At 43.6% G+C, this 25,723-nt stretch overlaps 1 protein-coding gene across 1 annotated transcript in view; it reads left to right on the forward strand.

Moving 5' to 3' along the window:
* STUM (stum, mechanosensory transduction mediator homolog) overlaps window positions 1-25,723 on the forward strand; it is a 185,071-nt gene that overhangs the window by 139,406 nt on the left and 19,942 nt on the right. The window contains exon 2 of the mRNA XM_069236521.1: window positions 13,189-13,368. Within this exon, the coding sequence (XP_069092622.1) occupies window positions 13,189-13,368 (180 nt within the window). The remainder of the gene's footprint in view (window positions 1-13,188; window positions 13,369-25,723) is intronic.

A 25,723-nucleotide genomic window follows, 5' to 3' on the forward strand; every position in this document is an offset into this window, starting at 1 on the left:
AGGTCGGGGTGTAGAAGGAGAGCCGTCTCTTCAGGTATTCTGGTCCGGTGTTGTGCAGTGCTTTGTGAACTTGGGTGAGGAGTTTGAAGGTGATTCTCTTGTTGACTGGGAGCCAGTGCAGGTTTCTCAGGTGGTCTGTGATGTGTCAGTGGCGGGGGATGACCAGGATGAAGCATGCAGAGGAGTTCTGGATGCATTGCAGCCTCTTCCGGAGTTTGGCCGTGGTTCCTGAGTAGAGGTCATTGCCGTAGTCCAGTTTGCTGCTTACGAGGGCTTGAGTGACTATTCTTCTGGTTTCGGTGGGTATCCATTTGTAGATCTTTCGGAGCATGCAGAGGGTGTTGAAGCAGAAGGAGGAGATGGCGTTAACTTGCTGGGTCATGGATAATGAGGAGTCCAAGATGATTCCTAGGTTGTGTGCGTGGTCGGTGGGAGTCGGAGAGGCTCTGAGAATGGCAGGCCGCCAGGAGTCAACCAGGAGTCATCCCAGGAGTCAATTAAGCAGTAAACAGCCTATGAGTAGTACAGTACATGGAGGGTACAATACAAATCAGTACCATGCAGTACATGTCTGCTGTATAGGTGCTGAGTGTATGCATGCTTGTGGATGGTACAATATATAGGGGGCACTGGGTTCCATTTTGGGACCTGCTTGGCGATAGTGGAGAGAAGGTAGAGAGATCCCCCCAGACAGATTTATGTGTTCCTACATCCCTGTAAGCTGGTTGGGACACACACTGGGGAGGGGAGAGCAAGCTCATCATGTGTATATCTCATCTGCACTGCACCATAGGCACTTTATCTTATGTTCACGGGAGCATCAGAGACGAAGAAACATACTTTTAAGACCTGCCGTAAGTAGAAAACCTCCATCCCTCACAATGTACTTTCCATAATTCCTATATTTAACTTTCCATAGTTCACACATTTTAATTTTCACAATTCACACATTTTACTTTGCCTAGTTTATACAACAGGAAAGGGTTTCAGGGACATTCATATGCACAACCTTTATCTTCACAGTAAAATAATTTGTCTTTTGAAAAAAATGAGTATTGCTTTTTCATGTTTGAATTTAGATAGCAGATTTTACTGTTATGAACAGAGAGCACACTTTGAGCATTTTCTTTGACTTGCAGCGTTGGAGAATCTGTGATTGGTGCCTATTGGCAGGGCTAGTGCATGGGTGTTGGCAACATAGTCAAAGGACATTTCACTGCTCCCCATCCTTTGGTAATGAAGCGACATCTAGTGCCATCTTCATCCAACTATGTATGTAGTGTTTATATAGTGAAAACCTAGTCAAAATGTAAAAGAGTATCTAGTGAGTGAGGGGCACATCTTCTGTCACAAAGAGAGTTTAATTACTGCACCATCAACATACTCCACGTTCCTACTCTATTAGTGACAAACCACACACAGATATTCTATGTTTTATCTCTCTCTCTCACTTACATTCATCCTTTCTCAATCATAAACTTCCTCTGTTGGACTTGTCCCTTTCTGCAGGGTCACCGCCAAACATTTTGCCTTCCTCATCCTACTTTTTGCTGAATTTGTTTTGTTGGCCTTAAGCCCTTGTACACTTTACCACACCAACCAGTGCTAAAGTGCTTGTGCATTCTCCTTAAAACATGGTTACTTTGGCTTATACCCAATTGGCATATTTAATTTACTTGTAAGTTCCTGGTAAATTGGCACAATAGTTGCACATGGCCTGCAAATTAAATTCTACTAGTGGGCCTGAAGCACTGATTGTGACAGCCACTTAAGTAGAACCATTAATCATGTCTCAGACCTACCACTGCGGAGCCTGTACGTGCAGTTTTAACCTGCCATATTGACCTGGCAAAATAAATCTCTTGCCAGGCTCAAACATTCCCTTTTGATAGATATTAGTCACCCAAGGGTAGGCCCTGGACAGCCCAGAGGGCAGGGCTCAACATATTTAAATAGTAGAACATGTATAAGTTTTACATGTCCTGGCAGTGAAAAACTATGAAATTCATTATTCGCTACTGCAAGGCCTATCTCTCCCACAGGTTAACATTGGAGTTGCCTTATTATGTTTTATAAATGTAATTTCCAAATGGGAAGAGATAATTGGTTCTGGACTCCTAATTTTAATATCCTAACTTATGGTGAAGTCGGATTTCAAATTACAATTTTGAAAATGCCACTTTTAGAAAGTTGGCATTTTCTTGCCTTAGCCATTTGATGCCTGCAGCCTGTTTCTGGTCACATGACTAGGTGTTCTGGGCAGTTGGGCTTTGTGTATCCCACCTAGAAATCCACACACAGTGGTAACTTAGGTGTGATTGGATGGGCCATTACTGGCGGGATGGGAGGGAGAAGCTGGACACAGCCCCACTTACACTTGAATAGGCTGTGCCCTGTCTCCACAGAAAGGGCTGCATACCCTCTGTAGTTAGTCTGGATCCAGGGAAGGGAAGGTAGGGCATCTGTGCATTTCAAAGCATGCCTCCAGAAGCTTCCCCCCACTTCAAAGGCACAACTGGATATAAAAGAAGGACCTCAAACACCATAACTTCAGTACATTTCTGGGCCTGCGGATACTCTGCCAGGAAGAGTGACTGCTGTACTTCTACAAAGGCTGTCACTCTGCTGGACTGCTGCTCTGGAAGAACTGCTGCCCTGCTGTGCTGACCTACAGCATGCTGCCCTCTTGCCTGGGGAAGAAGAACTAGACCTGCATTCCATCTTGAACCCAGGACCCCAAAGTGACTCAAAGGGGTAGTCTGCCGGCCTCAGGGACATAACAGGCTGCTCAACAGCTCCTGGAACTGTCCTCAAGGAGTTCCTGACGCCCAAGTGGTGCCTTTCAGGACCTGGGCCCTTGGTTTGGCTCTTGAGCTCTTAAACTCAAGATTTTAGGCTCTTTGTGATGGTGACCTGACCTGTTCACACCGGAACCACACTGCTCACACAGAAAATCAGTGCAAGCCACCGCAAGCCTGTCTATTCGCACAGCAACATTGTCAGCCTGCAGGGGACCATCAACACAAAACTGCAACCCACCCATCTGCAAAGCCTGGCCTGCTCTTCACACAACGTTGACTACCTTCAGCTGGACTAACCTGAGACTGTATCCGACTCGGGCTGCATCGCGGTTGGGCTGAAATTTTGACTTTGACCGAGTCTAGCATGGCCATATAGCTGCGGTTGGTGCTTTGTGTTTCTAGGCATTTACTGTTGATTCTTTAGAACTTCGTAACTGAGGTTCTACTGATTTGATCTTTGTTGTTTTTTTAAATTTATTAAATTAAGCTCTATTATTCTAACCTGATGGGGATCTTTTTTGTATGGCACTTTCACTGTTTTACTGTTTGAAGTGTTGCACAAATACTTTACACATTGCTCTAAGTTAAACCTGACGCTCTGTGCTAGGCCACCAGGGGGGTTGAACCCAAGTTAATTTTGCACTTGCTTGTGCCTTACACCGACTAGGATTGTGGCTGCTGCTTGACCAGGGCTCACACCCGAGTCAACCAGTAACCCAATTTGCAACATCCTCTGAATATATTTCACTCAGTCTATGGTCTTCTCTTCCCTCCCTCCCTCCTTCCCTCAAAGGGGCTTAGGCTAAAAAGTTACAGGTGCATAGTAGTGCCTCTGATAACATAGGCCTAGTTGACATCTTTGGACACTAGCCTGGAAAGCTTTTCTTTGCTCGTTGGGCAAGTTCGGCTTAGCATTCTAAATGCTGAATACACATCTGTCCACCAGTCGTGGTCCCATACTGATTGTAATGGAACACACCTGTGAGATGGCCTCTTTCCTGCATGAAAGCAGAGACTACATGAATAACGAGATTTAAAGAGATGTGCAATCAATGGATGGACTTAAAAACAGGACTTTCTGTGAGGGGTGGAGCAAAGGCGGAAAAGGGGCTAATGAGCAATCTTCCATCCCTGGCTTTTCGTTTAACAGCCTTATCCATTCTACAGGCTGGTTTGGTTTACATGAACTACATCAGTTGTAATCAAACACCAACCTTATAATGAATTGTAAAAGGGAAAGTGTGACAAGACGTCCCGGATTTCACCGGAAAGTTCCAGTTTTGAGAGTTTTTAGAAGACTGTCCTGGTGTCCCAATGCTTTTTTCATTTTAAATAAATGTCCCGGTTTTAGGGGCAAAGTCAGGTCAACCTGCAAATGCTTTTGTTAATTTTAAATAGATGTCCCAGTTTTTGGGACACAGGTCAGGTCAACCTGCGAATCAGAAGTGAAAGGTATGCTCTCCTTTCCCATGCACCTCTAGAGCAGAGATCTTCAGTCTGTGGGTCGCGACCCCCAGGGGGGGCCGTGGAGTCCTGGGCAGGGGGTCGTGCATTCCCCCAGCCTCACTTGTCCGTCCAAAGCCACACAGACAGCTAAAGACGCCTTTGTGCTAGAGCTCCTGCTTCCTGAATGAAATGCAAATGTGTGCTACGAGTAGATCTGCAAAAGTAAAGGGTGATGACAAACATTTATTCTTTTTGAGTGGTAATGCAAAGAGTTAACAACTGCACTGTGAAGTGTGTGCTTTTAATTGTAATTGTACTTACATAGTGCTTACTTCACCTGAAGGAGTTGAAGGGACAGCTATTAAAAAATGGTATTGCATATGTCTTGTATTACTTAAATCTACATTTTGGAAGCACCCTTTTAACTTAAACCTTTTTGTAGTGGCTTATCTTATATTGTGTGTAATGCAAATATTAAATAATGCCGTACATGTTCACAGTGCTTTCTGTCACAGGCTGTGACCTCGTGGCACTAAAAATATACAAGTCACTATTCTCCACTTCACAAACCAAGATTTAATTCTGTTGCTCTCTGGTTACACACAGACCTCTGTAGTGCATTAACTAATAGAGGTTTCATAATGCACTACAGTACATTTCCAAATGAGTAACATCTTTCTTTTATTTATTTTTCATTTAAGCTCGCTGTTATTTTATATGTATCTACCGGACAGTGAAATACTTAAAAAAATGTACATAATAATTTGGGGCTTATTTATTAGAGACTTACACCCCCTGGAGCATCACTCTTTTTGACGCTCTGGCGACACAAGCCTCTCACTCATACCTATGAGGCGACGCAAAGCCACCCTGCAGAGCTTTGCATGGCTGCATCGATATGGAGTAAGGCAAAGCAGTGCAAGTCGATGCGTTGCCTTACTCTGCATCAGGGAGCCGTCCCATGGGCGTTGTGGTGGCTGTTCCCACGCAAAACCCATGGGTTTTGACGCTGCACCAGATTGACAAAATCACGTAAACTAGAGCAGTGCCAAAATGGTACGCCTCCCCAGAGCAGGTATAATTAGGAAAAATGTTTAATTTCTCCTCATTTTTTCCTATTTCCATATGTGTTGCATTCTGCCACACATATAGAAAGAGAAAAATGCCTCTCGGGATTGATTTTGTGCAGGAAGGTAACCCTTCCTGCACAAAAACCAGCCCGCCTTCGTTGGCGCTAGGGAGCAACTTGTGCACCAGCGCAGGGGGAAAGAACAGGAATGAACTGTATTTCATAAATACGGTCCATTCCTGCCCTTTTATATTGGCGTAGGGCAGTGTAGCAAGAAGACTTACGGCACTGCCCTACGCCAATTACTCATAAATTAGGACCGTTGTTTTTAGCCACACCTTTTACCACACCCCCACACTCACTGACCTTTGGCTTGCTAAACACTGTTTAATATTATTTCCTCACCATAAAAATTTGATTTGCTGTGGGGATTGGGGACGTTTATGATTGTCGATTATGAGGAGTACCAGGTTCTAGAAATTTTTGTCAGGAGGGGGTCCTCACACCTACAAAATTTTGAGAGGGGGTCCCGGCATCAAAAAGTTTGAAGACCTCTGATCTAGAGTCTTAAATAATTGAAGAAGTAATTTATTGGTTTCTGCCCGTCTGCTGCCTGCTCCCTTATATATGTGTGTGTGTGTGTGTGTGTGTATGTGTGTGTGTGTATATATATATATATATATACACACACACACACACACACACACACACTTTTACAGGACAGGCCAGATATAAAAGTGAGACTAAAGGCGTTAGTCCTACTTTTATGTCTACCCTGTCCTGTTTTTGTTTTTCAAAATCTGGTCACTCTAGGACAGGAGCACTGAAGGAGGGGTAATCTGTTCATCCTATGCTTTCTTCGGCGGTTGCAGCCAAAGAGATATTCGGACACGTATACTGTCTTATGCTATACTTAGAAACAGGAATTTCTGTGTGGTTTAGCATTCAGGTGGTGTAAGAATGATAGAGGATGCCCCAGTGCTGACTGTTAATGTAACAGCCTAATGCATTCTGGGAATTGTTGTCATCGATTAAACTACAACATTAAAATACATAGCTGCCTATTTTCCCAGTTCCATGCTTGACTAACTGCTGCAGGCCAGGTTTTTCATTTGAATACTGGGAATTATAGCATTGTTTATTCCATTATAAAACATGATCATAAGCCTCAGAATGCAAAGAAAATAAACTGGACTGGAGCAGATAATCAGGCATGGAACTGGGAAACATGGCAGCCATGAAGGTGGATTGTGAACCAAAAGCCCAGGAGGGGGTCATCAGGGGCGTGGCTTATCAGATTTCCCAACAATCATGCTTGGACATCTTGTTAAAACCCATTATATGGGAAGCAGGAAGTGAAGGGGCTCAAGGGGCAGCGGAAAGAGAGAGGAGGGCGGATCATTACGGGTACTTAATGAGCAATATTTCTCAAACTTGTCAACATTTTCAAGGCCTTCAAAAGACAGGCAAGAGAAAGGGAGTGTGTTTTTGTCAGTGTGGGCATGTGCAAATCCACAGACACTTCACATTACCCGACTGAAAGCACTTGTACCTAACTATTTACTAAAGAATACAAGTTTTAGGGGGTGTAACACCCCCACTGAAGCTACGCCCCTGGTGCTTGTTGTGTCCTGGGTGATAAGGTATAATCTGGTCAAATGCGTTCTCCAGGGTCTCAACAACAGGAAACATTAATAAAAGAAACATTGTATCCACTTTTCGTCTTCTGCTCTGAAGTTCTACTTCCTTCTGCTTCACTCATCCCTTATAGTGCTGCTCAGACTCTGCCCGTTTCATGTGCTCGATTACACTTGCCTTTTAGTTGCTCTCTCCAAAATCTGCCCCACATCAGCAACAGTGGTCACTAAAGGGTAGACAGGCTTGAAGGGGGAACAGTAGTTCACATGCAAAGGGAGCACACCTGTTACACCCACTTACACAAGGGGCAATCTACTGCACATTTATAGGGGAAGAATAACACCCCTATTATGGGCACATTGGTATAGTGAACACGTTCACCAACAAATGCAAGCAAAGTGGACACTATCACGCGCACACACACCGGAAGTAGAAGCTGTCGCTCTTGCTGACATTCGGGGCCATATTTATACTTTTTGACGCACAACTGCGCCAACGCAGTTGTGCGTCAAAAATGTTAACGCCGGCTAACGCCATTCCAAAGCGCCATGCGGGCGCCTTATTTATGGAATGACGTTAGCCGGCGGAGCTGACTGGTGTGCGTCAAAAAAAATGACCCACACCAGGCAGCGCCGGCGTAGGGGAAAATGGAGCTTGGGCGTCAAAAAATGGGGCAAGTCGGTCTGAGGCAAAAAATCTGCCTCAACCCGATTTGCGCCATTTTTTTTTACTCCAACCCTCCATTGACATGACTCCTGTCTTAGCAAAGACAGGAGTCATGCCCCCTTGCCCAATGGCCATGCCCAGGGGACTTCTGTCCCCTGGGCATGGTCATTGGGCATAGTGGCATGTAGGGGGGCACAAATCAGGCCCCCCTATGCCACAAAAAAATATATATATATACTTACCTGAACTTACCTTAAGTTCCCTGGGATGGGTCCCTCCATCCTTGGGCGTCCTCCTGGGGTGGGCAAGGGTGGCAGGGGGTGTCCCTGGGGGCATGGGAGGGCACCTCTGGGCTCCTTCCGAGCCCACAGGTCCCTTAACGCCTGCCCTGACCAGGCGCTAAAAAATGACGCAAAAGCGGCTGGACGTCATTTTTTTTGACCCGCCCACTCCCGTGCGCCATTTTTGCACGGGAGTTTAAATAAGGCGCACATGCCTTGGAGTCATTTTTTAGACGGGAACGCCTACCTTGCATATCATTAACGCAAGGTAGGTGTCCACGCTAAAAAATGACGCAAACTCCAAGATCTTTGGCGCTAGATGGGTCTAACGCCAAAGTATAAATATGGAGTTAGCTTTGGGTCGGATTTGCGTAAAAAAAAACGACGCAATTCCGGCACAAACAGAGTATAAATATGCCCCTCTGTGACCTAACAGAAGCGGCTTTTTCCAAGTTTTAAACACTCTACTTACTGTAAGAATGACATCACTGGAAGTGATGTCACACAACCTTTGACCTAAAGTTGATACCAGCGGAAATCACTGGACAAGCGATGACAAAAGGACCACGTGGCTTCTCACCCGGGTGACATCATGAAAGAGAAAGATCATCAGTAAATAAGTGAGGTTCGTGCACTGTGGCCAGTTTAAAGCTTTCTAACACTTTTTCACCCGCAAACATTCCAGTGTGGTGCAGCAATGCCAGACAGTGATGCCAACAGCTTGCACGCAGGCATGTGAGAAGGGTATACACTTTCAGGGAGCTGCTTTCACTTTTTAACAGATACAGTTCTCACCTTCTCCAAAAGCGTTGTGCAGTCAATCACCAATCTGGATTTGTAAAGCTCAGCTAATCACCCATTAGGGTATCCAGGCGCTGGGTGTGCCTCTGTACTAGGGTTAATTGAAAAGCCAGGTCTTGAGTCCTTTTCTGAAATCCAGCAGGGAGGCTGAGCACTGAGCTCACTTAGGGGTCGTGTGACCCTTGGCTTGCCCCTTTCGACCTCTGGCAGTGCCTTTATTTTCTCTCAGTTTTTTCATTACACTAATAGTGAATAATGCTTCGTTGTTCACTTTTAATGTAATAGAAAATGGAGTACAATTAGCTGGGATATAATTTTTCTGGGCAGATGAGGTAAGTAAAAAAAATGCTTTTAAATGTATGTTGTGTGCGTGCTTGCGAGTGAGTGTCTGTTTACTGAGAAAGAGTGTTTGTAAGTGTGAATATGTGTAAGCATGTGTGTTTGAGTGAAATTGAAGGTCTAAGGGCGTGTGATGTCAATTCCGCTACCCCTGGCATTTTGGTGAGTTGAAGTTCATGAGGTTGAGGTCTGGAGGTGAAGTGAGGGGTCCTTCCAGGACTGTGCAGTAGCTTCTCTGAAAGGACAATGGCATGCCTTCCACAGTAGGAGGGTTGGCAAGTACGCACCTGCATGCACACAGCAATTTGAGTTCTAGTAAACAAACACAGCCAGGGTGAACAATGTCACCCATAGAGACAGAGTGAAGTCTAGCTATAGCTGTCGCCCACTACCTATTGCTCCCCTGTCAACCTTCAGGTTGTGGGGATCTAGATCGCGAACGTCATATCGCCTGTCACAGTGGGTACCGTTGTGAGATATTGGGCAGCGCTGTGGTGTGGTATGATTTACACTATTGTTGTATTTCCACCTGATGATGTTTTATATTTGGCAGCACTTTTTCCTATTGGAGAGTACTGAATAATATTTATCAGCATTACAACACTAAAGAGGAGTGTGGAATTTTGGTCTGTATATTATGCAGTGCTTTAACATACTACGTCGTACTGAACAATACAATGGGCCTCATTATGACCCTTGTGGCCAGCAGTAAGCTGGCGGTAACACCGCCAACAGGCTGGCGGTGTTACGCCAGCTATTATGACTGTGGCGCAATAGCCACGGCCATACCGTTGGCCCCTCCACTATAACTGGCGGTCATAATCTCCAACCGCCAGCCTGGCCATGGCAGTAAACACCACCATGGAAAGGCTGGCAGTAAGGGGGACTTGGGGTGCCCCTGGGGGTCCCTGCACTGCCCATGCACTTGGCATGGGCAGTGCAGGGGCCCCCAGGCATAGCCCCGTCGCGCATTTCACAGCCAGAATTTCGGGCAGTGAAATGCGCAATCGGATGCTACTACACCCGCTGCACATCAGCATTGCCGCCGGCTCTATTACGAGCCGGCAGCAATGTTGATGTGACTTTTCCGCTGGGCCAGCGGACGGTAACAGCTGGCCCAGCGGAAAAGTCATAATAGGGAGCCAGAAATACCGCCAGCACTGGCGATATTCTGGCTCCCGCAGCCTCAGCGGTCTTTTGAAAAGACCGCGAGGTTGTAATGAGGGCCCCTATAATTAAAATGAAAGCACTTTTAATTATTTTTGTTATTACATGTTTTAAGCATGTTTCCAAAAACAAATATGAGTGGAAGAGTTTTTAGTCAATTACAGTATCCCAAAAGTCATCCCCAACCAGCAGCAGAAGCTGTAAACCTTTTACAACAAAAGGCAAATTAAACTATGTTTAGTATTCTTTTGTTATGAAAGGGGCAGGGCCATGAAGGATGACGAGCACAGAGGGGAGTGCACACAGCACTCCCACCCAGTACACATGTGTGTTTGGCTGCCCGTCTCAGGCCAGCCAAACACACGTGCACTGTTTTCTCTTCAGCCCGGCACTGTGTTGCCAGGCTGGAGAAAGCAGACACAGCTCCCAGTCTGCCTGGGAGCACCCTGGCTGCGTGCTCCCAACCAATCCTAATGCTGCTCTGAGCAGCATCAGGATTGGCCACAGGGCAGGCTGGGAGCTTGTGCTTGCCTGCTGACGAGACAGAGGATCGGCGGCATGGCACGCAGGTAAGTTTTTTGTAAATTCTTAATATTCCTCCCAGCCCTCACCCACGTGCCTCCCCTTGTATGCCCCGTGAGCTGCAACTGCTGAAACGTGGTGTAACAAGATTGTCCCATGCATGACCCATATCTCCTTTCAGACTGTCCGCCACGTCTCATTTCTACTGATTGTGATCTGTCTTTTCATGCATCTTAGATTCATAACCTGAAAATAGGAGCATTTTGGAAAACTAATAAGGGCTTGCCGAGCCTTTAATGGTACCTTATCGAGATGTAATTCATTAAGAATAATGTGCATCAAAGGTACCGATTATCACCAACTTTAGGAACAACTCTTTGGTGGTCATTTTGACCCTGGCGGTCCCGCCGTTTTAGCCCCGGCGGTGATAATCCGCCAGGGCAGCGCTGCAAGCAGCGCTGCCCTGGGGATTATGACACCCCTACCACCAGCCTGTTTCTGGCGGTTTGCACCGCCAGGAAGAGGCTGGCGGTAAGGGGTGTCCTGGGGGCCCCTGAACTGCCCATGCCACTGGCATGGGCAGTGCAGGGGCCCCCTAACAGGGCCCCGGCCAGCTTTTCACTGTCTGCATACGGCCGCAATACCGCCGGCTCCATTAGGAGCCGGCTCCTATGTTGCGGCCTCATCCCCGCTGGGCCGGCGGGCGCAAACTTAGTTTGCGCCCGCCGGCCCAGCGGGAATGTCATAATGGGGGCCGCGTGAGTGCGGCCGCATTGGCGGCCGCACTGCGGTTACCGCCTGGCGGGCGGCTACCCCCTTTGTGTCTTTTAGTCTTTTAGGCAAGTGTCATTTTCCAATGTGTTTTGGAATGCATAAATTCACCATCCTTCTGTCCACCAACTAATCCTTCTATCAAACCACTAAAGCTAAACCTAGCAATACATGCATCCTCATTCATAACCAGCCACAAACAAATACACCTGTTAAACGTGTGTTTCTAAAGCAAATAGGTCTGGCTTCAATGTGATAATGCATGCAAACATTGACATGCACAAATATGTCCAGAATGTATGAGCCTTGTCTCTTCAATATGCCCTTCTTCGCCTCTTATATGTGTCCTGTTTTTTGTTCCCTATGCTTGCTCCACTCCTACAAAAGTTAAACTGTACTACAATAGTCTGGTATTACGTTTACATCATTAAAACCTTTAAATTGTAAATACAAAAGTCAGTATGTAGCAAAAGGATGGGTTCTCTGAGGGACCTGTAGCCATGTTTACACTACTGGAACCTCTTTTGCTGGCATTGCCATCCCCATAACCTGGCACACCCTGACACATATCTGGGGTGACAAGAGGTAAGGGAAATCAAAATCTTTTCATCAATGCTTAGCTTGCCAAATAATAATTGCCAGGAACCTTGTTCTGAGGACACTGCACTTTGTACCACCTACAAATGTGACAATTCAAACTAGTCCAGGCCCCCAAACTATAAGTATGGCGTGGGTGGCAGGTATTAGTCATTTTTAATGTATATTGAATGATTAAACAGCTGTTGCTGTGCTCACTCTAAATCAGACAAACAGTGCCACCATGAGGCAGACTGTTGTAAGTGCCCATGTTGACAATTATGTGCCAGTGCTGAGCGATGAAACCACCAGCGCAAATTAAGCACTGCTTTTCAACCAATTATTTTAATTTAAATACAGGGTTTGATTGCCTTTTGCCAGGGTGGCTGTTTGTTAAACAACATGTTAGCACGTTTCGAGGCTGCTATTGAGAGATTGCTGTTATCCCTAATACTCCCACGTTCTTAGTGCAAAATATAATTACACTTAAAAAAAAAATACAAGCATATGTTGAAATACCTGAGCTATACTTGTATGTATAATATTTGTGCATGAGTACTTATGTATTCTGGGAATATGGAGGTGTAATGGGGTTAATTTGTGCATTTTTACCTGGGGCAGAGAATTCCTTTCGGCGATTCAGGGTGGTGAGTTGACTGAATTGACCTTATAGGATATTCCTAGTTATCGTGTATTGAGGTAGCAATGTCTATCGGTACCCCCTTCTTGTTTCAGAAGGGGGGGTTGTGTGTGTATGTGCGTGTTAAAGAGGATTTTGAAATTCTAGGCCCAACCTGCGTAAATTGCATTGCAATAGTCCAAACATGGGGTGAGCTGCTTGTCATGGAGACTTATTTGTGAGAGGGGCGGCAACTTGCAGTGTGTGGATAGGTGGAGAGTGGCATCATGACAGCTGTGTTTGTGAAGAGTGAGAAGAGGAAATCTTCAATGAACATTGCTCATCCCTCCAGCCAGTGACGATTGATCAAATAGATGCAGGATCTCCTAATGCTATCAATGGTATCATATCCTCTAAAAGATCATTGTTGAGTGACTCTGAAATGAAGCTTACCCGTTTCTCATCATTAAAGGCTGTTTGTCTCTTTTCCAGGGACGTTTGTGTCTGCATTCACCGTACTCTGTGGCGCCCGGACAGATCTCCCGGACAGACACATGTGCTGTGTGTTCTGGTTGAACATTGCCGCCGCACTCATTCAGTGCCTAACGGCCATCGTTATGGTGGGCTGGATCATGAGTATATTTTGGGGGATGGACATGGTCATCCTAGCCAGTAAGTGAAAACCTTTATCCTGTTAGTATCATTTTTGTTGAATTATAGGCATTGTGCTGACGTCAGAAGAATAGGCCCATTAGGTGGCCTCACCCTGGACTACTCAGTAGTAAGAGTAAAAGGAAAAAAGTAAATTGGGATAACATTCCATGCACTTCTGCAAAGGATAAACTTTGAACCCTAACAGAAAACACCCATTCCCTTTCTTACATTCCGATGAATTGATTAAGAAAGGCTGGCATTATTTTTGTGCTTAGCATTACCTTTATCTGTATTGCTATTACAATTATTATTATTATTAATATTGTTGTTGTTATTATTGTTGTTATTGTTATTATTATTGTTGATATTGTTATTATTTTTATTATGTTCTTCTTCCTGTTGTTTTTCTTTGGTCTCTTCTTCTTCTTCTTCTTCTTCTTCTTCTTCTTCTTCTTATTATTATTATTGTTATTATTATTATTACTACTCCTACCACTACTCTACTGCCTCTTTGGAAGGAGCAGTACTTATGTTACTTTTGAAATACAACTAGGTGTCCTTTTAAATAGATCAAAGATGGCTGATGCTTTCTTTGACTACAACTTCTGCAGATGTTGAATGGCAGTGGGGTTAATTCACAAAAGCATTTTTAAGAGCTGGAAGTAGTACTCTTTTGAATACGCCTACATGTCTTTGTGAATTGATCTTGAAACATCCATCTCCTCATTAGAAACAATGCACAGAAGGCGCAGTCCTTTCTATTTGTACTGTTTGTTTTTGACTATGACATAAATATTCACATTTTATTCATATTTGAGATAATTTGGGAACAATTCAGAAATGCATGCAATGATGTATAAAGGGTACTACTGGAATACTGTTTTACTCATACATGTAAGTTGGAAATTGGCCTCTGAATGTCACATCAGAAGAGAAGAAAATTGAAAGGAAAGAGCAAAAAGACACAGTCAATTAACAATGTTACAATTCAGTCTTTAAAACCCTTCCTAGGTCTTTAGCATCTTGACTATTTATCCTTTACCATGCATAAGAAATGTCAGGTACAATGTACAGCCATAGTTCCTGGGTATAGAGTGGGATTGGGGCTAAGCTTTCATCCTTCATTACAGCAGGCTAAAAATATCTATTAAGAGGCAATGAGTTGTAGCAAAGTCCAGATTTGGTTCATATAATTGGTCAAAGGGAATATATTTGAAACCTTTTCAACCACACAGTGTTCGATAGGAGCATAAACTAACAGAGTTTGGGTTCTTTAATTTGTTTCTGTGCATAGTTCGCCTACTTTTTATGGCAATCTTTACAGTTCAGGTACTTTTTCTTTGTATTTAAAGCATGCCTCTTTTTTATTCTGCATATGTAACTAATATCTCTTTGAAACTAATTATTGCTCTTGTGCTCCTGCTGAGTTTTGCGGCATGTAACCTAAATTAAATATTTTACTAATAGAGTAGACATAAATAGATACCTCTGATCCCTTTTTGCCTCTTTTCTTGTGTTCCACATTAATGTGCGTGCCCTGCTGCTCTTTCTTTGACCCCCAACAATGCATATTCCTCATTTCGTTCCAACCATTTTTCCTTACCAATGTCCACCAACATATGAGGGCTGGTCATAATGTTACTGTTATTTGTATGAGGCATCACATTCTGTTAAAACGCTCGAGTCCTGCTGCATCTTAAATTAAAACATTTATAACTCACATGTAGTGAAGAAACAGTGTAGCCCCTCAACAATCTTTGCTAAAACTGGAAGCAGTTTGCATTATTTGTGCTCTATTCACAATACACATACGTCCTTATTTTCTGGAATCCAGACCCACCAGCCGGCCACACCCTCTTCCTCTGGTCTGCACTCTGGGGCCTCAAGAGAGTGCTAAAAGGACTGCCCCAACCCGCCTTCATTACCTGAAGTGTTCCCCACGGAGTTGAGAGATCTGGCCTGTGGTGGTGCAGGTCACACCTACTTTGGAGAGTGGAGGGCCACTGCAGTTTTGCTGGTGCGAAGGAGGTCTGGGAAGCCAGCCACGCCCACTGGTCCTGAGGACTGGTACCTCCTGCAGATATCACCCTGGGATAAGGACCTCTGAGACCCGTTTGTGGGTGCAACTGGAAGCAGTCCACTCATGCATTTGGAGTGGGATGCTGAGACTCTGAGCAAGTCGGCAGGGAGGACCTGTCTTGTCGGTTAACAATGATTGCCCTATTCCCCAGACAATTTCAGTGCAAGTAACTGTGCACATAACAGGGCAGTACTGTGAGATGACAACAGGAGGGTTGCAGGGTACCTGCTGGGCTCCACACTCCCATTCCTCTGGTTTGTGTTAAACTGACTAGATGTCTGTGTGGTGTGGGACTTGAATGAAGAGCCCTTATGCCTCAAGTCTAGGCCTCTATATGAAATCTTCTGAATGTTGTTTTATTCCTTCGATATGGAACATATTTGAACAAGCCTTCTAGATGCACGGCCTTTCCTCTGGATTCCCCAACCAGCTCTTTAATTTCTGGCACTTAATATATGCCACCTTGGGAAAGGGACTACACTGCTCCAAATACTTGTGACTGCTAAGAAGGATTACTCACCCTCTCTTGACATTCCACAGAAGCAAGCTTTGCCACGTCAAAGGGGGTCAGATTGATCACCCCGACAAACACGCATTTGGAAATGGAAGCTTATATGTTGGTGAACCCACATATGTTTCCTGGAGAACCAGCCCCGATCTAGTGTCTGAGAAAAGGTCCCTGATAGTTGAAGGTAAAAAAGTACTAGCCCAAAAACAGAAGAACGGGTGCCTACAGTTTGAAAGCACTCTGCGATCGGGAGCGGAGGTTTTTGGTTTGACAGCAAAGTTTACACTAGAAACAAAATGTCCTTCACAGAAATAGCTACAGCTGAATGACAGCAGTGTGAACTTCAGGACATGGTGGATCGGCTTTGAAGCAATCATATACTGCATCCTAGGTCTTGCTGAAGGTTACAAGGAAGGTCACATGAAACCAGGGACTCTTTCCAAGTAGTCACCTGTTGATACATTTAGTACCAATAAGTGATTGGTCAGTATCGTACATCAATCCTCGAGACTGCACCCACCCAGAGAGACCACCAATCATCAAGAACATCAGTTTATGGGACAAAATCAAATGGTTGTCTGCTGCCATGGAGACAGGAGAGATCGGTCTAGAAGATGTGCATGAACCATGGACCTGGCAACACTGAATAACGCAGAACAAGACAACCCCCTGCTTGAATAGCCCAGTGCCAGGTTCAAGTCTATGACCACTTTATGGATAAGTATTCCAGGGAATTGCGTGATGCATTGATCGGGTTATTGATTGCCCTCACATTTATGGACATGGCATGAAATTATTGAAGCAGTGATAACAGCTATCGTAAAAGGGGGGGGGGGTAGTAATAAACAGTATGGTTTTGAAACATATCATAAACATTGTAAGTCCAGTCACACCTCTCTGAAACTGTGAGAAACTGGCCAGATGTGGTAAGGGCAGTTTCCACATCAATGTCCAAACTGCACATTGGCTGGTTTGGGAACTGGCCTTAAATTTGCAATGCTACTGATGTATTAATCAGTTTCAAAGTGTCCATTTTACAATGTCCAAAGTGTTCTGAATAATAAATATTATTGAGGATTGAGCATCTTGCAGCCCTCTGTGAATGGCTGTGAATTGGGGGGCTGCGGCCTACGGGGCACAGCAGACCTCCATCCCTCCGTTTACATTGTCAGCATCTCAACTGATTTTTTCCTAAAAGTAGCCTTTATCCTACTTATTCTTGACCCCAATTGAGAACCATTGATCAGTTACCAACAGTGAGATTGGTTAGTACCTGATATGCAAAAGAGAAGCTGTTACTGCCTGACATGATTCCCATTTACGAAGATGTCCTAGTCGGACAGATTTCCCTTTGTGGATCACTTACCACCCCAACATGAGGGTCGATAACTGATCAAGGGCTTGCAACCTTAACTGCGAAAACACTACGGATACACCCATTTTGCTTTGCAAATAGGAAAGGGTACTCCTTTCATGACCCTTCCTATTTGTGTCTTTGAAAAGGTCACAAAAAAGCTTTTGAGAGTCAGAATGACTTTTTTTGAGTCACAAAATATTTTTTGACAATTCAAAAAGATATTTTGTGATGTTCAAACTGTTGTGAATCAGAGGATTTACAATCACAGGACAAGTTTGTACATCAGATCCTCGTTGTCTTAAACAAACAGGAATTAATTTCACTGTAGAGACCACGTTTGTTAATTTTGCATCTTGTATTTATACTATAAGAATACCAACATTGCAGCTTTGCTTCTTAGACCAAAATATCTGCCTCCACCATGCCCTACCCAAATACGGGTACCAAAACCATGGCTTAAACCATAATTGGCCGTCATTAGCAGATTTCTCGGTGTGTAATAATCGAGGGCAACCACTTTCAGAACTAGTGTCCTTGTGATAAATCAGAAATGAATCACCCAGCCAATAAGATTATAGCACCACCTTTTAAAAATGGCAAAAATGTAGCTCTCTTTAAAAAAAAAAACCTTCACAAATATTGGGACAGAATAGAGTCCGCATTCAGACCTGAAGGAAGGTATCAGGTTTGGTTCAGGCTACATATAAACAGTTATTACTATTTTCTGATTTTCTTTGATCTCCCACGAACTTGCATCTTGACCTTTGAGGCATGACAATATTTGTTCACCTCAAAATGAAGCAAAAAAATCTTTCTAAAAAACAAGGTATGTCAAATTGGTTGTAAATAGGCTTTTGTGAGTCATTAATGGCAAAACAATGACTTTGTAGTTTACAACAATGCACGCGTCGGGCCAAGGTAACCCAAACACTGTTATGGCCCTTTATGTACCTCATTAGGAGAAGGTTAGTGTCTTTCTGTACTACAGAAGTTATCTGAAAATCTTTTCTGCGTTGGATGAAAAGTCTTGTGCTCACCATGGCTCTGGTATGAACAGAGCTCCCTTCCCTATGAAATAACACTTAACGATAGCAAGTCTCATTTAGTGTTTGGAGTGAACTGAAAACCCTTCACATTTCGAAAATTACTTTAAATACTGAGTAGAATTCACCAGCAGACATTGTTGTGGAAATTCAACCAATGCATTCTACTGCATATTTATAGTTTCCCCAAGAAATTGGTAATAGACAGTGGCAGCCATTTTTTCTGGGTGTTCTTCAACAAAGATGAAGGGATATGGATCTCCTGATCCGTTGCTTATGCTAAGTTTGGTTTTGTTGAGGTTTAGGTGGAACTGCAGGATTTCCCAGGGTGAGTTGTAAAAAGCTTTGGTATGTCAGGAGAGAAACAGAGAGAGCCTTAATGCAGCCTCAGCCCTAGGCCCAGAACTATGTTTGTCCTGGGAGCCTTTAGTTGAACCCCCTAACTTGGCCACTTTGTTCTCGTTAAGTCTTGATTTACCATGAGAGGCAGAACGTTCCTGTTTGGTTTCAAGAAATTAGATTTTGCTTTACTAATCTCAGTAGACTTCTCTGAAGTAGTTGCTCAACTGTGTATTACACCTTTTTCTTGCCATGATTCCTTCTCTGTGTAGTTCCCTTGGAAGGTTAACTCTGGCTTCATCCAAGTAAGAACTTTACTTTCACTGGTGAAGAGTCACTTAGGAGAGCTTTTCAATTTTTCTCAGTACAGGTTGTGACGGTGACCTCCTTATCCATAAAATAAGCGAGTAAGAAAGGGTAGTGGCAACTTACCTTTACGTCAAGGTCTGAGCGTTTGCCAAAACGGTTAGTGACTGGTGTCTGCATAGCTCTATGTCCTCTCACGGCTGAACTCTAATTTAATCCTCAATGAAACGCATCCTATATAAAATGATCATATTCTAGGTCATGTTATACCTTTCTGGTGTCATTTGTTTAGTTTCTGTGTGCAGTGAGCATTCCCACTGACACACTGAAGTACAGAGTTATTACTGATCTTTAAAAAATGATCTTAGTTTTCATCACTGTCAGACCAATTACTGACCTATCATTTTGAGTAAGGCTGTGGAGTGTTGCCTTGTGTAGATTTACAACTTGCCACAGATAGACAGTTATAGATAATGCGGAACAATCTGTTGGACAACCACCGGTGCAGGGTTTGACTAGGTTGTAGGAGTCATATACCCACCTCAAGATTTCTGATGATCCCTTCTGCAGCTCAGATATAGAATATCCTACTCTTCACTATGCTTAGGTCTCTCAGCAGCTTTTGACAACATTGCTCATATTGTGCTGTTAAACTTTCTTGAGACAGGTGAGAGCTTCTGATGTTAGGTTGGGTCATATTGCCAATAGACTGAGCGTGGTAGTGGTCAGTGGTTTCTGTCACCAGTGGGGTTGATCAGGTTAAACTTTTGCTCCATCTCCAATGTGTATGGAAGCTACTTGTCGTGCTCCCTGGAACTATGGGCATTATGATTTCTTAATCATATATGAAAACATAAAACAGTTTTATGAATGTTCCTCCTTTCTTCATCTCCTTTAAGAAGGCTCAGGAGAGTTATCCTAGCCATGGACTTCTGATCAGCTGTACCCCACCTTGTTCTGTCCATAATTGTCGGAGACAAAGGCAAGCAAAGCCACTTTGATGGTTACATTTGAAGCTGGATTACACTTCACTGAACTGTAGTACTGGGTGGCCCAAATGATGGATCATATTACAGTTACTCTGCAGTCATTCAGTTAGCTTCTAATGGAGGCCAGATCTTACTGGAAAATCACCATGAGTGGACTTTTTACAGAAGAACTCCTAGAAATATATGCTATTTATTTGTATGTATGTACAAACATAGCCCAAAGGCAGCAGAGTACTGTACAGCATCCGAGGCAGACACAGTCAACAAATTAGTGGAAGGCTTGCTGGTTTGAAGTATGATGTAGTGTTCTATAAAAAGGTTGCCTTTAGCATTTTCCTAACTTGAAGCAGGGCTCATTATCATCACCACCATAATCAATCTGGATTTGTAAAGCACTGCTTATTACCTGATGCGGTTTGCAGGCGCTTACAGGTCCCGGAGGCTCATTCGAACAGCCAGGTCTTGAGGGCCCTTCGGAATTCTGGAGGTGAGGTGATGGCCAGTGTTGCATGGAGAAGCTGCACAAAAATCAGGGGAAACACAAGGAGAAAGCAATGAGAAACGAAGGAAAAACCAAGGAGAGAGCAGTGAAAACGAGGAAAAAGAAAGGAGAAGGCACACAAATAATGGGGAAAAGCAAGGAGAAAACAGTGAGAACGAGGGAAAAGCAAGGAGAAGGCACACAACAAACTGGGGCAAAGGCAAGGAGAAGACAGGAGCAACGGTGATGCAGCAGCATGTGGAGAGCTAGGCCAGGGACCTGCCAGGGTTGGGCAGTCCCTGATGGATCTCAAGATGTTATTTCACATCTGGGGTGCATAGATAAAGAAGCTCGTATTGCCTTTTTGACTTGTTTATTTCTTTTTTTTTTTAGCTTCTTTGTCTCCAGTGTGTTGGAATCCTGGCTGAGATTATTGTTTGTGACTTTTACAAACAGAGATCAGTGAATTGGTGAAGTATTTTGCCACATCTGTCCCACAATCCTAAGTGACTGGTCAAATGTGATTGGCTACCCATTTGGCACACCTTTTCCTTGTACATATGGTTGGTTTTTGCTTGTTATCAGTTTGACCACTTCTTTTTGGTGCCAAGACCCAATATCTTGTCACAAGAAGACCAGACGACCTAGTCTTATGTAACTTAAAGAGAGTTGGTGCCAGCATACAAGCTGGAATATTCCCATTTAGCCTTCAAAAGAAGAAGTGGGGTCTTCCTGAGGCTCAAATTATTCTATCAATTTGTCTCTTCAAGCAAACATTTATGAACTGTTACTTTGTCCACCTGTTCTCCTCCAAATATTTCTTATCGGCATTTGTACATTTTGCCCTGATCTCCCTGTTTTTATTCCCCCAATATCTATTTTAGCTCCAACAGTTTTAAAGACCTTGTAGGCAAATTAAGTACCTTATAAAATGCAATTTAACAAAGTGCAATGAAAAATAGATTCTCATAAAGAACTACCATATAAACGAGACCCTTTAATTCCAGTAAGACAAGTTCATTGTTCCCCCTAGACAAGACCACAATTCCACCTTGTAATAACCAAACACAGGCATCAGGTCAGGGAAAATCAGGCAGGGAATTGTAGACTCTTGCATCAGTCAATGTAAATTCTAATGGGACAAACTAGAAGCCCAATATGCCTTCATCAGACCCAAACCCTTGGACTTCTTACAAGAAGGTTTTGTCAATGCTCATCCATTCAAGGATACAGCTGGTTAATGACATCTCTGCCATACAGTTTGATTGAGTCGTCCAGCAAGGTAATGTGCAGGAGGCTTCTAGCATCAGCTGTCAGATTTCCAGGGTATTTTTGGCACATGACCATGCCTTGAGGTGTTTAGTAGTTAAACAAGTAAATTTGCTACCATTAATATAAAAACGTATAGTGCATTGAAATGTATGATGTGGAGAAATAAGTGCCAGTCCCAAAAAAAAATAATCTGGTACCCCCACTGGCAACCACCCGCTCAAATTAAGTACACAGTATGGCCCTCTCTCTGTACTGTATAGAACATAGGAGCTGACTGATGCAGCTAAACCAGTCTCTGACCAGACCTAAGAAAGAGGTCAAACACCTCTGCAACTTTTTCATCCATTTTGTGGCAGAAAAGCCAGTTGTTAATGATATAACTGCATGATGGGTTTCAGCTAGCCGGTCAGCGGATGAGGGCTTGCCATTGCAATTGCATTGCATTCCCTGTCCAATTCAATGCACCGTAGTACAATGCCTCAGGGGGTAGTCTGCAGTCCACTATGGCGGACTGGGGTGGCATCCTTCATTACCTACCTCGGCTCCAAGAACTTGCTGACAGCAGCTCTTCTTGTCGAATACCAGTCCACATTTCTCTTTGTAATAACAGTCTTGCACTGTGGCTGCTCATGAGGACCTTTGGAGCTGTTCTATAGCTTACAAAAGTGGAGTTGGAAAAGTTGTTTGAAGTACGCCTACCATGCTTAGCTGCCCCTCCTCCTCCCAAATAGGTCAGCCCACTTTTCCCATTGGCTCCTTGCATTTTGAGTGACTTTAAGAAAGCCTGTCCACCTTGTTCACATCTGCCTGAAATACTTTCTTTCTCCTCAGTAACAAAGTAGCCTCAATATGCGCATCTTAAGTATATTTATTTATTTAATCTTAATTTTAAATAGCTGCTATTTATTTTTTATGCACTTAGGTAGATGATGTTTTTATACCTCCTACTTTTTGAAGATGCTATAATAAAGTGTGAGTGTGACACTGTAACTTTGTAGCGATTCTAGTGCTTGGTTAGGCCTTTTTTGTCCCCTTCACAAATAATATTAATAACATGCATGGCGCAACTCAAAGGCTTGTTAATGGACAAAACTTCCCTAGTAAAACTGCCACATCAATAAAAGGTGTTTTTTAAGTATTTTTTGTGGCATAAGCTTCCAATAAAAAATAAAGTACCAGCTTGACAATGTTACATCTTTTGACTTTGACAGTGCTTGTTTAATATTTCATACACTACACCTCTCCTCAAACCAACAAGTGTGTGAGCGAGACTCGTGCACTTTCATTGCTTTCTAGCCGCAATAGCCACGCCATGCCCAGGAGACAAGTTGGAATCAGTTCAGGTGAAAGATGCCATGGACCCAGACACTGAGAGCAACCAATACAGCCCGACAGTGGTTGTTTCTAATGCCATATTTGTTTATGTACATTTCCTCCCTGTCAACAGCTCGCAAGCGAGGCATGTATTGTATGAAGCGCTCACACATCCCTACATGTGTGCATATTTCCTGGAATAGTCCCTCTCACTGACTGCACTGTCTACCTTCTCAGCTTTTGGGACCAGGCTCACACCTTGTTACACAAAAGGAGCTATCAGTGCACCCCTCCGTAGACACACTCATTTAACAGCAGCAGCCGAAGAGAAATTGCCCTGTGCCAGTACAATGCTGAAACTGTATGTGCCATGAATGACAGTCAACCAATGGATGATGAATGTGGGCTGAACAACATGTGATGACACAGCAACCCAAGGCTATGAGTGGCTGGCCAAATAATAATGCTGTCCTTAGCCAGAGCTTTAAAAGCAACCAGTGCAAGCCAGTAAAGAGGAACATGACCTCGAAGAGGACATGTCCATGGGCTGAAGTGTTGGGCAGGGTCCTGTGGGGTCAGGAGCGTGGATGCTAGGGGTACAGAAGGGATGCGTCTTCGTCTATCTTTATTTTTCACACCCTTCAGTGTCTGTGCTGCATCACAACCTCCCAGTAACCATCTGTGTGTCTGTACCTGGGCCTGGGGAGACAGGCTTTAAAGAAGAGGTTTGGACTGAGAATAAATTACAGTGGCGTCCGCAGCTGTTCTAGATGTTCTTGCTTTGTAAGTGAAATACTAACATTTTATTGAAAATTGTTGCAATTTATGTGTAGTTCGAATGCACCGATGTATATTTAAAATTTGCATTAAAAAAGGGACTATTTGCTTTAAATGAAAATAATAATTTCAATAAATGTCTTTGCCCGGGTAAGAAGCATTACCTTGCTATTATACTCTTTAGGATAACAGCAAGTCCCTGCATCTGGGTAGACAGAAGGTAAAAATAGAGGCTTAAAATGCTATATCCTGCATTCCTTCTATAGTGCTTTCTAGCCTCTATCATAGTTTCTCACCTCTGTCTGTACTATTCCACCCGCATTACTGAATTGTACTGTCTGGTAATCTACTCTTACATTTATCACCTTTTCGAAGCCTGATGCACTCATTCTTGTATTCATTGTATAACTTTATTTTTAGTTACAGTACTGGGCATCAGATCAATCGATTTATTTAACTAAGAATTTCATTGGTTGCAGCGTATTTTACAGTGCTTACTACTTTCGCCCGCCAGTGCCTCCACTGCAGTGTTAGATAGTCACTTTGTTGCAATCTTATGTCCATGTTCACATCTGAAAGAAGCACATAATGGCCACTTTTCACTCTAGAGATGACCTCATAATTGTCAGCTTAGAGAGTCTGACTGTAAAACCAAGAAGGATCCCTCCCCTCCTGCTCTCTCTCCATTCATTGGTTGGACACAATGCAACAAAAGCAGAGAGTGAAGTAAAAACATGGAACGAGAGAGAGAGAGAGACACGTCTGCTTCTTAGGATGGGCATGTAGGCGGCAGGCACAGATGGTATGATGAAGCTTGAAAAAATAAACCACAGGGAAAAAATGTGAGACATAGGACACAGATGGAAAGGTTAACGGTTCACAACAAGCATAGGGGCTTAGCTTACCACATTCTGTGACCTGAATACAGATGTCGAACCCCAGGATGCCATGGGATCTCATACTCTAGCTAGGCAGGAAAAGGGAAAACAAGCAATGCCCACCTAACACCAGTACCATGACAGAACTGATAATGGAGAAAACAAGAAAGGCGTGAAGTACGAAATGCAGTGTCGACGTACGCGACTGTGAAGTTATACAGCTACTCTGAGAAGTTACTAAGGACTTCTTGCACAGACCTTAAGTACTGCACTATCTACTAAGCCCTGGAAGAGTAGAGATGAATCCAGAAGTGGCTATAGGTTCATGGGTTAGCTAGTCTGGTGCTCATTACTAAAATCTTTAAACCCATTCTTCACTGCTTCCAACCAACTTAAAGCCTCTATTTCTGATCATCCTTATGACGTGTGATATGCACGAGTCCATCCTTCCCAGTCTCTGAACCTTTCTACACAAGGTCTCTTGAATCTTTTTCTGGATTTCAGCATTTTCTACTGTCTAATCCTGACAGTACACCCCTGGATAATCACCCTCCAGCCCCAACACCCATGGAAGTGTGTTCCCTGGAATATTTAGAAATATCATTATTGTATAGGAGCTGACCATGTTGGTTTCGGGAGTCCACTAGGCACTCACCTTCATACTGAAGAGATCCATCAATAATAGCAGGAGGAGGTGGGCTTTCTCTCACATCTCCCACAGGTTTTACCCATGAAACATGGATCATAGGATCCAGTCTCAATTTCTCTGGTAAATTGAACTTGACTCCTCAATCTGATATGAACCCACAAATCTGGGAGAGAACTTGGAATGCATGTGAGAAAGGAATAACAAATTGTAGAGAGCCAGACTTGATCACTCTTCTTCAATTATGGATGTGCTTGGCTATGTTTGTCTGCAGACTTCTTATAAGCTGTCTTATTTGCTACTAAATATTTGTAAAGAGTTTGTCATATTTGTCTGATGTTATGCAAGACCTGCCCTACTTAAGCAGCCTGTGAAGGTGTAAC

Source organism: Pleurodeles waltl, chromosome 5 (assembly GCF_031143425.1).
Source record: "Pleurodeles waltl isolate 20211129_DDA chromosome 5, aPleWal1.hap1.20221129, whole genome shotgun sequence".
NCBI lineage: Eukaryota > Metazoa > Chordata > Amphibia > Caudata > Salamandridae > Pleurodeles > Pleurodeles waltl.